This window comes from Anabrus simplex, chromosome 1, assembly GCF_040414725.1.
Source record: "Anabrus simplex isolate iqAnaSimp1 chromosome 1, ASM4041472v1, whole genome shotgun sequence".
NCBI classification, from domain to species: Eukaryota; Metazoa; Arthropoda; class Insecta; order Orthoptera; family Tettigoniidae; genus Anabrus; species Anabrus simplex.
The window spans coordinates 633,247,982-633,264,026 of record NC_090265.1 but is presented as its reverse complement, the minus strand read 5'-3'; the positions used below and the strand labels follow the sequence as shown (position 1 = coordinate 633,264,026).

At 40.6% G+C, this 16,045-nt stretch overlaps 1 protein-coding gene across 5 annotated transcripts in view; it reads left to right on the top strand.

Annotated features, from left to right (window-relative positions):
* Positions 1 to 16,045, top strand: part of Zasp52 (Z band alternatively spliced PDZ-motif protein 52) — a 420,823-nt gene that overhangs the window by 305,667 nt on the left and 99,111 nt on the right. For all 5 annotated transcript variants that reach the window (XM_068225103.1, XM_068225099.1, XM_068225102.1 and 2 more), the window contains exons 4-5: positions 11,844 to 11,974; positions 14,541 to 14,641. In XM_068225103.1, coding sequence (XP_068081204.1) covers positions 11,844 to 11,974; positions 14,541 to 14,641 — 232 coding nt within the window. The remainder of the gene's footprint in view (positions 1 to 11,843; positions 11,975 to 14,540; positions 14,642 to 16,045) is intronic.

Genomic DNA, 16,045 nt, shown 5'->3' with positions numbered 1-16,045 from the left:
TGAAAGATGGAACAGAAGTGGCCCGGAGACCCTAAAATCAGCAGTTTATATCCTCTCGCGGAAGGTTCTAGGCGTTAGGGGAATGAAAACACCCTCCCACAAACTTTTTATTGGCTTGGGTACAGAAACATATCCAAGTTGGGGGAAGATACATCGGATTGGTCGGAAATAACTCAAAGAAATTCAGGATTGGTTAAATGCAAAACAAGTGGAAAGAGAGGGGTATACAGCCAACTTAAACAATAACTAAAAAATTTTTAGCAAAGAACAAACATTTGAAATAAAAATTTCTCCAACAAAATAGTTCTTTGACTCCGCACTAGGTTGCACTATTGTTGATCTTCAGTAGTGTCCTCTAGAAGAGAAAGTTCACACTGCTTACTTCAAGCGAAACAAAACCACATCAAAAATGACACAGTTCAAAAACTCAAAATTTTCCACGTGGTGACATCTTCTGAGAAAGTAGAGAATTAATAGCGTAGATAAAGTTCAGACTTCCTCCAGCAGAGGAGTTTCAACTGGCGCACATTTTAAATTAGCGGAGTGGAGGTGTACCGCCCGGTACAGACCTCCCCCCCCCAAAAGTTCCTCCCGGGGTGACACATGAAATTGTTTGAAAACAAGGTCCAAGTTTTGATGTAGATATGGAGATTAATTGCCAAAAAAATATTTATAAGATTTTCTTAATTTGGTTTGATTCAGTTTCAAAATTTTGTTGTTGCAGGTGAAGTAAAGTTTTTAAGTTTGTCGAAGTAGAATTCCGAAGATGGACTTTTAATACTTAAAAGTGATGAAAAATTTTGCAATGTCCACCAAATATTGCTGTTGAATTCCCGAGTGTGGTCATTGCTTATCGTAACTGTCCATGTAGTTGATGTTAATGAAGTTGGATGGCCAGACCGGCCGTTGCAGCTTGCGTCCAAAGGAGGCCGCTCGGACCCCTCAAGTACCCTGAGATACCGCTCGCCCGCACTATGAGGGGAGCAGAGGTGTTGAAACACGCCGCGCCCACGGTGAACATATACAGGCTGCGGGCAAGTAGCTGGTCGTGCGCCGCACATCAGCCTTGGCCGGGAGGAGAGCTCCGGCTCGCCGTGCACATGTCGTCCTCGCTAGGGCCGAGGGGGCCCGTCCTCGAACCCAGCCGCGGCACAGCGCCGCGCGGCTGCGGGGGCACTGAAACATTAAAGCTAGGCGGCAGAATTGTGTTGGACCATCATGTTTCTTTGGAGGGCACAGGCATGTAGAGAGATTGAGGGGCCAGCGGCGTGCAGATATCCATGGCATTTCATCTAAGCCAGCCACTGTGTGTAGTGGAGCAGGAGACGGGAGCGTGGTAATGGCCGTGGCAAGGACAGGATGGCAGTTTAACAAATCGGGGGAGGTTTACAAGAAATGCTTAAATGTAGAGAAATATAATAGAAGGAGCAGAAAGCCTTAAGAGTGGAACTCACAAAAAAAAATATAACCTTCATATTCCTATCAAATTATATGAAGCAAGTTGAAACAAAATTTACACCGGTTTCACCTGGGACAGGTGAACCCTAAATATCCTCTCGGTGGCTGGATTGCTTACTAACAATGTAACCGGAGTAAGAAAATCGAGAATGATGCATGGCCCATGAAATCTGGGGGCAAGCTTGCCCGCGGGAACAAAATTCTTGACCATCACCTGGTCACCTACCTTCAAAGTGGTGGGTCTCCGTCCACGATCATACTTTTCCCTAACCTTTTCATGAGATACCTTAAGATTGGCTTTAGCCTTCTTCCAAAGATCTTTAATATTATCCGGATCTATTGTCTCGGGTAGAATGTCACTCAGAGACCAAAGGTTAGAGAGCGGCGTGTTGGGCACAAACTTGAACATCAAGGAAGCTGGAGTGAACTTATGAGATTCATGAACCGCCGAATTCAAAGCAAAAGCTAACCAATGCAGGGACGTGTCCCACCTGGAATGATCATGATGATAGGCAATAAGTGCGGACCTGAGATTACGATTAACCCGTTCAGCCAGAGATGGTTGAGGGTAATAAGCAGAAGTAGTTACATGAGAGATGGATAAGTCAAAACAGAATTTACGAAATAAGTTAGATGTAAAAGCCTTAGCATTATCAGATACAATATATTGGCACGGACCAAAAGAAGCAAAAATAGAATTTAAGCAAGTAATGGTAGACTGAGCGGTAGCCAGCTTAGTCGGAAATAACCAAGAAAATCTGGTAAAACCATCTACACACACAAGGATGAACTTGTTGGCATTACCCTTTGACTGGGGGAATGGTCCTACATAATCAATATACAGGCGTTCCATGGGGCGCGACGCTTGCTGAGAAGACAAGAGGCCTACCTTGGTGGACATGGTCGGTTTACTAAGCAAACAGGATTTACAAGCCTTTACTAGTTCACGGATTTCACCGTCCATACCTTTCCAGATGAACATTTCACGAATCTTTTCACGAGTTTTAAAGATACCAAGATGCCCTCCTAATGGGGTCTCATGATAATACTTGAAGATCATAGGTACAAGAACCGCTGGAACAACAACCTTCATCATCTTATCATGCCTCGAAGGGCAACATAGAACACCATTCCTCAGAACATAAGGGACAACATGTTCCCCAGAAGAAAGGGTTTCCATTATCGGAGCCAGCGTCGGATCTTCACGTTGGTATTTCTCGATATCCCTAAAGAGCATGGGGGCATCTGTTAGGATGGCATTAACCTTAGATAGTATGGACTCGGAAGGTGATGAACTGTCGACCGGTTCGTGGGTCTCGACGTCGTTAGAAAACATACGGCTGAGTCCATCAGCAACAACATTTTCGGTACCTCTGATATGTCTAACATCAAACTGGAAGGCAGAAATACGGATGGCCCAACGGGCTATACGACCAGTACGACGCGGCCTACCTAAGACCCAGCTTAGGGCTTGATTATCTGTCTCCAGGTCGAATTTAACATGTTCCAGATAGAGACGGAACTTCTCTAAGGCGAATAAGACTGCCAAACCTTCGAGCTCATAGATGGAATACTTGGCTTCTTGAGCCGACAATGTCCTAGACGCATAGGCGATGGGGCGCCTCCCTAGTTCAGTCTCTTGAAGAAGGACTGCAGCTACCGCTGACGACGACGCGTCGGTTTGGACGATGAATTTCTTCGAGAAATCAGGCATAGCAAGTACAGGGGCATTACAAAGTGCTAATTTAAGGTCTTCAAAAGCGGCTTGTTGAGAAGGTCCCCACTCGAATTTGATGCCTTTCCTACGAAGAAGGTTTAAGGGCGCCGCTCTATTAGCGAAGTTAGGAATAAACTTCCTGAAGAAATTCACCATACCAATGAACCTGGCGATACCTTTAATGTCCTTGGGAGGTTTGAAATCACGGATGGCCTGTGTTCTAGAATGATCGACTGCTACACCATCAGGTGACACAATATGCCCTAGGAAAGACATAGAGGGCTTAGCAAAGGCAACCTTGGACAACTTAACAGTTAACCCAGCCTTACGAAGGCGATCGAGAACCTCTCGCAGATGATCTAGATGTTCTTCAAAAGTCTCTGAAAATACGACGACATCATCCAAGTAGTGATATAAGTACTCAAATTTGATGTCGGAGAAGACCCTATCTAGTAGCCTAGTGAGTACAGCTGCTCCGGTGGGGAGCCCGAAAGGCACGCGGTTGTATTCGTATAAATTCCAGTCCGTGGCAAACGCTGTAAGATGTTTAGACTCTTCGGCAAGGGGAATTTGATTATAGGCCTGATTCAAGTCCAAGATAGTAAAGAACTTGGCCTTACAAAACCATGAAAAACAAGAATGAAGGTCGGGAAGGGGCACAGATTGTAACACCACCTTCCGATTGAGAGCCCTGTAATCAATGACAGGCCTGAAGCCTCCTTGGGGTTTCGGGACTAAAAACATAGGCGAAGAATACGCTGACTTAGAGGGCCTAATAATACCGTCCTTCAACATCTGATCGATGATTTCTTTTAGAGACTTCATTTTAGGTGGAGATAGCCTATAAGGTGGAAAACGGACAGGAATCGAATCCGTGACCTCAATTTTGTATTCAATAAGGTCAGTAACACCAAGAGTATCAGAGAACACCTCGGGAAATGACTGACACAATTTGCGAATACTATCAGCCTGCTCCTCAGGTAGATGTCTAAGGTCTAACAACATCTCATCCTGGGTAGGCGAAATAGAAGAACATGATGCAGAATTACACTTTAATAGAGGGATATTACAATTAGAGGCAAATTTGAAAGTGCAAGACCTACTCTGAAGATCGAGCACAAGACCAGTGTGAGAAATAAAATCCGCTCCCAATATAATGGGGCAGGACAAATGCTTGGCCACAAACAATTTAACTTTCCATGTGAATTGAAAAATACGAATTTTGACATATAAGGAACCGAGAATTTCTAATGGAGAGGAATTAGCCGCAACGTATTGGATCGCCGACAAACAATAGTTAGGAAGCTTGCAAACAGATTTCAATTTTGAATACCAATCAGCCGAAATAATAGAACAAACACTACCTGAATCTAAGAGAGCTGTTATAGGCTCGTTATTTAACTCAATTTTGAGAAAGGGGACCGGTGCGGGGGAATCCGCCGCAATCCTAAGACACTCTTTGGGACCTTCAAAAGATGAATTTGAAAATTGCTCGTTCCCTGAAGTTACAACCTGTTTACCCGGGGCTGAGTCTCGGGAAGATGGATTAGTCGACTCAGCCGAAGCCACTAGTCACTTTTTGTTATTGGCATAGGTGGAATTTGCACCAGAAGTTGAGCAGGAGGGGGTGCTATTCGAATTGGGACAATTCTTGGCGATATGTGAGAAAGCCCCACAATGACCCGGCTCCATTCCTTGTCCCACTTGACTTGATCAGTGGACACTTGTTGCGCAGATGGTCAGGCGACCCGCAAGCATAACATTTACGGGGATTGACTGGTCGGCGAGGTGGAGGCCGAGTATTACTAAAGGAAGGCGGGGGTTCTTTCGCGACACGCAAAGAATCGGCGTATCTAACTCCTTCCGCTGAGACGGCCAATGCTTCAAGTTCAGAGAAAGTTTGCGGGCACGCCGCGAAACACAAATATGACCTGTAGGGTGGTGAAATCCCTTCCACAATAGCTTGTACAATCTGATCCTCAGGGAAATGAAGAGCAAACACCCTAGTATAAAACTTAATGTCCTGAATGAAATCAGCCAAGTTTTCATCCAAGCGTTGTACACGGTAATAGTACTTCTGAATAAGGGAGGACCTGGCCCTAGCCGGGATGAAGTTAGCTAGCAAATGGGCATGGAAATCCTCAATAGACGATTGCTCGGCAATGGCTCTTACGATTTTATCTGAGAGAATACCAATAGCATACGGATAGATAATTTGCAAAATTTGACATGGAGAAAGAGAAAACACAAGGGCATGATCCTGAAATTCAACTAGAAATCTTAAAAAAGAAATTACATCACTGGTGGTATTAACGGAAAACTTAGAGATACCTCTGAGCAACATTGCCAATGGATGAGGCAAGCTGCTAAACCCGGGTGACATAGTAGGTAAAGGTTTCAATGGCAAAGAAGTTAATTCAGAACGGATGTTACTCAATGATGCACGACGTTCAGATTCGTTGTCCAATGGGGCAGGGATAGTTTGAGCAGCAACGGTTATCCTATTCACTTCTCCCATGGGAGGCGCTTCCTCACTACCTGCATTCACTGTGGTGGGTAGATCGCTTTTGGGAGGAACCTCCCCTGTTAACAATTGAGTGACCTTGCTAGATAATTCAGACATATTTTCAAGCAGCGTACTAGCTTCCTTCTTCTGAACGTCATTCAACTTTAGAGACAACAGATCGTTAACCCTATTCGAAAAATGATATAGCCTAGCTTGCACACGCTTAATTTGATTAGGAGAAGGATCATTTTCGTCAAAAAAACTAACTACAGAAGCTAGCCCAGTAATATTCTCCGTGATCGTGGAAAGAGAGTCGTCAATTTCTTTCTCTCCCAAATTGGGGATGGAAATAGGCAAATCTAGGGACTCTCTAAGCTTGTTTGTGTCTACTGCAACCGTGCCTCCAGATTGTACATTTCTAATAGTCAATTCATAGATCAACTCCTCCTTGCGCAAATAGTTAAGATGGAGAACATCGCGAGGGCCGGGCATGGTGACAGAACAATTTTGAGAAACTCAAAAAATTCCAGCAACTGGGAAAATAGTTAGAGTTCGGAACAAACAATATTTAGCCGTCAAAAGGGGCTAAATTGAGACCCATTCAACCACGCTCTGCTACCACTTGTTACGGAGTTTTTCCGTGGTAGGTAGAGGTGAAAGAAGGTGCGGGTGTGAATAGGTCTCCAGCTACGAAAGCAAAATTAATTTAAAATTTAACAAGGTTATATTTTCTTTTCAAAAACAAAGAAATAACAAGCATGGCAGGTACAAAGTAGCAAATCAAAAAGGGTAGTTACAATATTTACAGGGATTGGGCTTCGCGCCCAGATTTTACACTGCTTGGGCAATCGGCTCAGTTTTACCCCAAACACGAGTTTTAACAGAGGGGCAGAAAACCCCATTCATACCTAGGAGCCCTTGCTCCAAATTACACAGAAAAGCCTCCACGAGGCATACAACATTCAATTTTCAAAAGAGCCACTCGCTCTCAAAATTTAAACCAAACTCCACCTTCAAGTTGTCCTCAACGGACATAAACACAGGGGTAAAATACCCAATCTACTGAGGTCTATTAAATGAAAAGCAGGTTAATTAAATGACCTCTAAAATAACAATTGGAGAGGAGGCGAGCTTGCACTCCTAATACACTTTGATTAAGACCTACTTGGCACTAGGCCGTTAATACAAGGGCTAATCCCATGCTAAAGAGGTGACTTAAGAAAAGAACAATTTGTTTTACGTTATCGAAGAATAGGTTGCGAAAAATAAGTTCACCTCAAAACAATAAGAGTGGGAGCTCGAGAGGGTTAGCACTCTCTATCCCAGTATGTAGCTTAAAAGAGAATAGAAGAAAAGATCATTACATTTTAGGAAAAGGTTACATGGAGGAACGCTTCGCACCCGCCCCGAGAGTTAAACTGCTGAGCTAGCAAAGAAAGAATTTATTAATCGGCCATTACCTTATTGATGACCGCTGCCGAGGAAAGAGGCGCTTCCCGCCTCCTGCTATGTACTTTATACACTGAAAGATGGAACAGAAGTGGCCCGGAGACCCTAAAATCAGCAGTTTATATCCTCTCGCGGAAGGTTCTAGGCGTTAGGGGAATGAAAACACCCTCCCACAAACTTTTTATTGGCTTGGGTACAGAAACATATCCAAGTTGGGGGAAGATACATCGGATTGGTCGGAAATAACTCAAAGAAATTCAGGATTGGTTAAATGCAAAACAAGGGGAAAGAGAGGGGTATACAGCCAACTTAAACAATAACTAAAAATTTTTTAGCAAAGAACAAACATTTGAAATAAAAATTTCTCCAACAAAATAGTTCTTTGACTCCGCACTAGGTTGCACTATTGTTGATCTTCAGTAGTGTCCTCTAGAAGAGAAAGTTCACACTGCTTACTTCAAGCGAAACAAAACCACATCAAAAATGACACAGTTCAAAAACTCAAAATTTTCCACGTGGTGACATCTTCTGAGAAAGTAGAGAATTAATAGCGTAGATAAAGTTCAGACTTCCTCCAGCAGAGGAGTTTCAACTGGCGCACATTTTAAATTAGCGGAGTGGAGGTGTACCGCCCGGTACAATTATTATTATTATTATTATTATTATTATTATTATTATTATTATTATTATTATTAGTATACCAGGCAAAGTATTCACTGGCATCTTGGAAGGGAGGGTGCGATCAGTCGTTGAGAGGAAGTTGGATGAAAACCAGTGTGGTTTCAGACCACAGAGAGGCTCTCAGGATCAGATTTTCAGTATGCGCCAGGTAATTGAAAAATGCTACGAGAGGAATAGGCAGTTGTGTTTATGTTTTGTAGATCTAGAGAAAGCATATGACAGGGTACCGAGGGAAAAGATGTTCGCCATACTGGGGGACTATGGAATTAAAGGTAGATTATTAAAATCAATCAAAGGCATTTATGTTGACGATTGGGCTTCAGTGAGAATTGATGGTAGAATGAGTTCTTGGTTCAGGGTACTTACAGGAGTTAGACAAGGCTGTAATCTTTCACCTCTGCTGTTCGTAGTTTACATGGATCATCTGCTGAAAGGTATAAAATGGCAGGGAGGGATTCAGTTAGGTGGAAATGTAGTAAGCAGTTTGGCCTATGCTGACGACTTGGTCTTAATGGCAGACTGTGCCTAAAGCCTGCAGTCTAATATCTTGGAACTTGAAAATAGGTGCAATGAGTATGGTATGAAAATTAGCCTCTTGAAGACTAAATTGATGTCAGTAGGTAAGAAATTCAACAGAACTGAATGTCAGATTGGTGATACAAAGCTAGAACAGGTCGATAATTTCAAGTATTTAGGTTGTGTGTTCTCCCAGGATGGTAATATACTAAGTGAGATTGAATCAAGGTGTAGTAAAGCCAATGCAGTGAGCTCGCAGTTGCGATCAGCAGTATTCTGTAAGAAGGAAGTCAGCTCCCAGACGAAACTATCTTTACATCGGTCTGTTTTCAGACCAACTTTGCTTTACGGGAGCGAGAGCTGGGTGGACTCAGGATATCTTATTCATAAGTTAGAAGTAACAGACATGAAAGTAGCAAGAATGATTGCTGGTACAAACAGGTGGTACTTGGTATGAGGAGATAAAGGCTAATTTAGGAGTGAACTCGATGGATGAAGCTGTACGCATAAACCGACTTCGGTGGTGGGGTCATGTGAGGCGAATGGAGGAGGATAGGTTACCTATGAGAATAATGGACTCTGTTATGGAGGGTAAGAGAAGTAGAGGGAGATCAAGACGACGATGGTTAGACTCGGTTTTCAACGATTTGAAGATAAGAGGTATACAACTAAATGAGGCCACAACACTAGTTGCAAATCGAGGATGTATGTATGTATGTAAGTTGTTGTTATTATTATTATTATTATTATTATTATTATTATTATTATTATTATTATTATTATTATTATTATTATTATTATTATTATTATTATTATTATTATTATTATTATTATTATTATTATTATTATTATTATTATTATTATTATTATTATTATTATTTGGCATAATAGCATTATAGATGAGAGAGAGATGGCTGGTTCTGAAAAACATCAGAATGATAAAGATGAATGAAAACATGCAGCACAAGGACATCCATAGCCTAGAAAAGATACTTGTAGGACAAGGAACTTATGAATTAACACCAATCAAATCAGAGTGGTGTTTTTAATTGAAGTACATTCCCTCATGAATGATATCCAAAATACAGTATGTTTATTCATATTCTCACTCTTAACTTTCTTTCTACCTTTGTTAAAGAGGAATGTACTGATTATTGTTTTAAGGAAGTGATAAGTGATAGCTAGAATATCAGCCTTGTTTTTCTTGAATTTTACATTGTGGTTCAGATGCTTGAATGCATGTTCAGCTATGCTAGATTTTCCAGATTTGTTGCATTTTGACAAGAGTTGATAATTTGGCTAATCTACAACAGGCCTTGTTAAGATAGTTTGGCTGTTAGATGGGAAAAGACCACTTCTTATGCAGCTGAAAGCACATGTGTTCACTGAACACATATTCCTTAATACCACAACAAAATTCCTTTCTGTTTCAGAGTACTGGAAGAAAAACTGTGTAAATACTGTTCTCCTCCCTTGTTGTTGAAATGCTTTTCTATTTCATTTGTTTTTAATAAACACGAGCAAGAAACTTGTGAGTGGTAGCCAGAACATCAATTATCCTGAATTTTATGTTGTGGTTCCAGGTGGTAAATTGTGTGTTGTCCGGCTCCATGGCTAATTGGTTAGCGTGCTGGCCTTTGGTCACAGGGGTCCTGGATTCAATTCCCGGTAGGGTCGGGAATTTGAACCTTAATTGGTTAATTTCGCTGGCGCGGGGGCTGGGCTTATGTGTCGTCTTCATCATCATCTCGTCCTCATCACGATGCGCAGGTCGCCTACAGGTGTCAATTCAAAAGACCTGCATCTGGCGAGCCAAACTTCTCCTCCGAAACTCCGGCACTAAAAGCCATACGGCATTTCATTTCATTTTCAGTTGTGTGTTCAGACTTGTTCAGGTAACATTGACAATATTGTACTCCTGTATTTTGTTGCGGTAGTTTTTTTTTAATGCTATTTGTCTGGGGCGTCGGCCCATGTGGATCTTTTGCCCCTACTGGCACCATATTGTATGAACCTGCGTGTAATTGGAATGGCGGTGTGGAATGTTGTGTGTGAGGAAAGGAAGATTAAGGATGTCACAAACACCCAGTCCCCAAGCCAGGGACATTAATCATTACAATTTAAAAACCCTGACCCGGCCAGGAAACGAACCTGGGGTTGCCAGGTGACAGGCAGATGCGTTGCCCCCTACACCCCGTGGCCAGACTGTTGTGGTAGTTACTACATGCATCTTTGGAAGGCAAAGAAGTGCCAAATTGACTTCAGCCACTGCAAGGACATGGCATCCAATCTATCAACGCCATGATGTATTGTCCAAGGGTCCACAAAATTTTTAACAACAGTGACAAAGGCATGACTCCGATAAAAGAGATTGTAAATAACAAGAAAATCAGAAATTACTTATCACCAGGTTCTGAAACAAAGAGGAGCTATGATACATTTGATGTCCCAGCATTGCAGCAGGGCTTGTGGTCTAGCATTAGTCTCTAAGTATCTATAATCAGTAACATTGATACACTAGAAAGATAATAATTTAATCTTAATAATCTACCATAATTTCGTGTGGCCATTGCAGCCACATTCAGCTATTTTAAGGCAGACCCTCCAATGAGGTTGTGCTGTGCCATGTATGGGAAACTGCGCATTAGTGTGATGGAGGATAGTGGTGTTTGGTGTGTAAGTTTCAGGAATAATAGGAGTTAAACAAATATCCAATCCTCAAGCCAAGGGAATTTGCCATTTACGATTAAAATCCCATGACCCAGCTGTGAATTCAACTTGAGACCCAAGGGTCCAGGCATTGACCACTCAACCATGGAGTCAAGCAGTGCCTGTGATACTGATTATGCACACCTTTCCACAAGAACAAGGAATACAGCAATTTTATTTTTTTATTTAGCACAGAGCCTTTAGTGCTGGGAATGTCCAAGGACATGTTCAACTCGCCTGGTGCAGGTCTTTCTAATTGACACCTTTGATACCCATGACCTGCACATTTCGATGTGAAATGATGATAATAAATGAGAAGGTGAACCCTGTTTTTCGCACATAGCCCACTCCTGTCGGAAAACACCAAGGCTTAACGTCACCATCCGATGATCAAATCACCATTAACAGCATCATATGCCCTCACTCCATATGAACACTGCAGAAAGGTTTGGGATTGAATCCAGACTTTTAGCATGCAATTTAGTGATTAGAAATTTATACCATCATCATTCCTACCCTGCCGGCCAATATTCTGATGTTTTTTTCCACCAACGAGACTTGAAATGGCTAACATTACTATTTTCTCCAATAGCAGATTGTATGAAAAGTAGATACGTTGTATTATGTTCCATTCTTGGGGGGTTACTTATTTTGGAAGATGTGAAAGCTGAGATACCTTTAAAGATATTTTCTTACTGTAAACTAGGATATGTTAGTGAATGACAGGAAAAATTGAAGTACTGAAAGTTTTGCTATACAGTTGCAAATAAATCAAATAGGAAAATGAATGTTTATTTTTTCTTTCAGGTAAATGGCGAACCAATGGTCAAGTCCATTGTGAACAAGCAGTACAACACTCCTGTTGGTATGTACAGCGAGGAGTCCATTGCAGAGACCCTGTCTGCACAGGCTGAGGTGCTAGCTGGTGGGGTGTTGGGGTGAGTATCAAAGTCCACTCCAGATTTTGTCCAGATACAAAATATTTGAATTAGAACAAAAACCAGTTCACCCATTCTTCATGGGAAGAAAAGAAAATAATGGTAAATCTGCCTAATCTGGAAAACTACATCAGTGTATTTGTAATTTGGTGAGGAAGAAAGTACATTATCCCTGTTGATAAATTTAAAAACACTACTTTACATAATGTACATTGACCTTGAACAATATAAATTAGATGATCACAAGGACCAAACACTTGTAAAGTAAATACATGAAAGAAAAATAAGGCATTATCATACTCAGGAAAGGCATCCTAAAAATATTGTGTATAATTTTTTATAACATGATGCATGAATGTTATTATTATTATTATTATTATTATTATTATTATTATTATTATTATTATTATTATTATTATTATTATTATTATTATTATTATTATTATTATTATTATTATTATTATTATTTTACTCCAGACATTTTTGTGTGTTTATAATCAAATACAATACAGTATTCAGTGATGAGAAAATACTTTTGAAATGAAAGAATATATGTGTTAAAATATAAATACAGTAGAGTCTCGCTCAACCGACCTTCGCTTATCCGACACTCCGTGTTATCCGACACTGGTAGTCTTAATTTGAACTTTAGGTGGATGCAATTCTGGGACACGGGGTGTGGAGGGTGCGACTGTGGGACAAGCACTGGCAGTCATGCGGTAGGATTGTTCAATGTAGTATTGGTTGGGTGCGGATGTTATAGTTTTCATATCCTCTGTGAGTATGGTGAGTAAACGGAAGAAAGTGATTGTTTCTGTGGAAGACAAGTAGAGTGGGTTAAAGAGGCTGGACAAAGGGGAAACACTCCAAAAAATGGCTTCAGATTATGGTGTTGGACGTGTTACAGTGGGAGACTGAAAACATATGAGGGAATAAATTGAAAAGTGGTGCTCTACCAGAGCAACAAGTGATGCACTGTAAATTAGAAAAAAAAACAATGAAAAATGTGAGTACGAAAAAGTAAGTGAAGGACTATTTCTTTGGTTCACTAAAAACCAGGAAAAGGGCTTGTCAATATCTGGCCCCATTCTGCAAGAAATGGTGGTGTATATCCAGAAGGAGTTTAATAAAGGGACCCTAATTTTACTGCCAGTGCTGGGTGGCTTGATCAGTAGGCTGTGGGCAGCTTAATATCTGTGGAGAAAACCTGTCAGCTAAATCCGATGAGGATGTGAAATTTAAAAGACAATTTCAAGAAATAATTCTTGCTGAAGGATTATCCGGTGATCAGATTTTTAATTGTGATGAGACTGGGCTGAATTTCAAGATGCTGACATCAAAACTATTGCAGCCCAAACCAAGACGTCTGCACCTGGCTACATGCGTAGTAAGAAAAGAGTACTGCATCTACTGTACAATTGAATTAATAAGTCAATAAATAGAGTTCCGTAAAACATAGTACATAATACAGTATAGCCTTCCTGTTTGTTTTAGTTCATTTTTAAAGTTATTCCGTATTATCCGACATTTTCGGTGATCCGACGTACTCCAGGTCCCGTTTAAGTCGGATAATCGAGACTCTACTGTATATACCTTATTTTTCAAAAGTCCCATAAGCTGGGTTTAATTTGCGATAAGGTGACTTTGTGACAGTCATGCTTATCCTAGACAGAACTACTCATTCCCAAGCTAAGAAGTTGATTGTGGTACAGTATGAGTATAATTATTCATTCTATCTCCCTATGCAAACTTTACTGTAAACTTAATAAGGTAGAATCTAGAACATAATGGTGTACTACAAAGTCACTTATCCTGTAATATATAAACCTGTTTTGTTTTTTTTTTACTGCAATTTTATACATGTTAGTTTCAAAGTGTATCTTTCCTAAGTTCTGTAGACTTTTATATTGGAGGAACTGCAAAGTAAAATACACTAATAAGTTTTCTTTGGGGGGTAGGCTGTGTTTTTTAAGGTTGCCAATATTTCAAATAGGCTACATTGTAGTACTCTTTATTAAGGTAACTGATGTATCCCTACTGGATCCAAAGTAATTACTCCCCAGGCAGCTAAAATCAACTACAAAGATGGTCACTGTGCTTCACCTTATATCACTATTCCACTTCCATACTGCCATGAGTCCCGAGAATGTCTTTGGAACATGTGGAACATACCTCTCAGGCAATCAGATGGGCAATTTCCATTACTGTTCTGTAACTTGGGGGGTCATCCTGTGATTTCACAATGTGACTTGAATACTGATAGTTCGTGTGTAATAGCTATCCAAGAATTGCAAATTTTTGAGTCTTCCTCTAAATTCATGTTGTTTGGGTGTCTGTTTTTGTTTCTAAAATCTTAAGGGAGACTGATTACTTGAGTAGGGGCACATATGCCACCTTCATAAAGAATACTATAAGGTATTCGAAACCTCGGCAATCTGTACAGAAGGTACATAAAACAACAACACAATTCATCCCAGAAAAGGAAGTTAATAGTAATTTAATGGATTATAGAAACATTTATGCGAGAAAGTCTTATGAAATAAGCTTTTATGTTTCCTGTATTTAGGGTGAACTTCATGAAAAATGAAAAGAACTACAATGCTGCCAACAGTGAAGTATTCAAAATGGTTCAAGAAATCGACAGTGAACCTAGGGATGCAGAACCAGGTAAGGGTTGATATAAAGCTTATATATAGATCTGCAATTCTATCCATTTATTAGAATAGGAACTTTTTTTGCAAGGAAATTGCATAATAGTTCAAAACTTGTTACAGCATGATCTTAGAAGTTTGCTATCAGGTGTATTTTTCCACTCAGAACAATGAATGGGAATTTGTGAAGATTGTATCACTAAAGTACTGGTATATGTCATGTGGGATGTTACAGGAGTGTTGGTTAAAAATAGTCCACACAGTTATTATCTTCAGTTTGTCTGTAACCATTAATCTCAAAGTATCAAAATATGTCATTTGTAGGTTGAGTATATATACTAAATATAAAACTTTTCTTGCTTCCATATTTAGAAAAGGATAAGTGCTGAAAAGTTCTGTAATATACTCTTAATAAACAATTCCTGGTCAAATTTGCTCTTGATGTGTTTCAGCTTTGTTATCATGATCATCTGAATCATCAGGTAATGTTCTGATTCACTGAATTACTTCAGAATGTACACATTTGTTTCCAGCATCTGTCTAATAAAATTACTTGCATTTATGAGAGAAATGTGAGAGTTTATTTTCCAAATTTTAATTAACAATGCTGGGCAACGAGGTAGAATGCAGTTATCAACCCTGTAGATGTCTGATAGCTTATGTACAATAAGCATTATGCCAATTATAGGGTTTAAGGTTAAATAGGGCTGTCCCTTGACTTAAAATCATGCTCCATTTTAGTTATTTCCTGGGATGAATTTGGAAGAACACTATCAATATTTTATTGTGTAAAAACAACGTTAATGGCCCGTTTGGTTAGACATTGGAGTTCTATTCTGAAGATGGCAAGTTCAATCCCAGCTGAGGTTGGTGGAATTTCAGAGCATTAAAATGCAACACCTCTCTTCTAGTACCTTAAATTCTTCTACTTCTTCTTCTTCTTCTGTTTACCCTCCAGGGTTGGTTTTTCCTTTGGACTCAGCGAGGGATCCCACCTCTACCGCCTTAAGGGCAGTGTCCTGGAGCGTGAGACTTTGGGTCAGATTATACAACTGGGGAGGGGGACCAGTACCTTGCCCAGGCAGCCTCACCTGCTATGCTGAACAGGGGTCTAGTGTGGGAATGGGAATATTGGAAGGGATAGACAAGGAAGAGGGAAGCGGCTGTGGCCTTAAGTTAGGTACCATCCTGGCATTTTCCTGGAGGAGAAGTGGGGAAACCATGGGAAACCACTTCGAGGATGGCTGAGGTGGGAATCCACCCCATTCCAGCCCTCGTACCACTGTTAAAATTTGGTGGCAGAGCCGGAAATCGAACCCGAGCCTCCGGGGGTGGCAGCTTATCATGCTAACCACTCACCACAGAGGTGGACTTAAAGAACTCATATGGAACAAAGTTATAATATCTCAGAGTCTGTTAA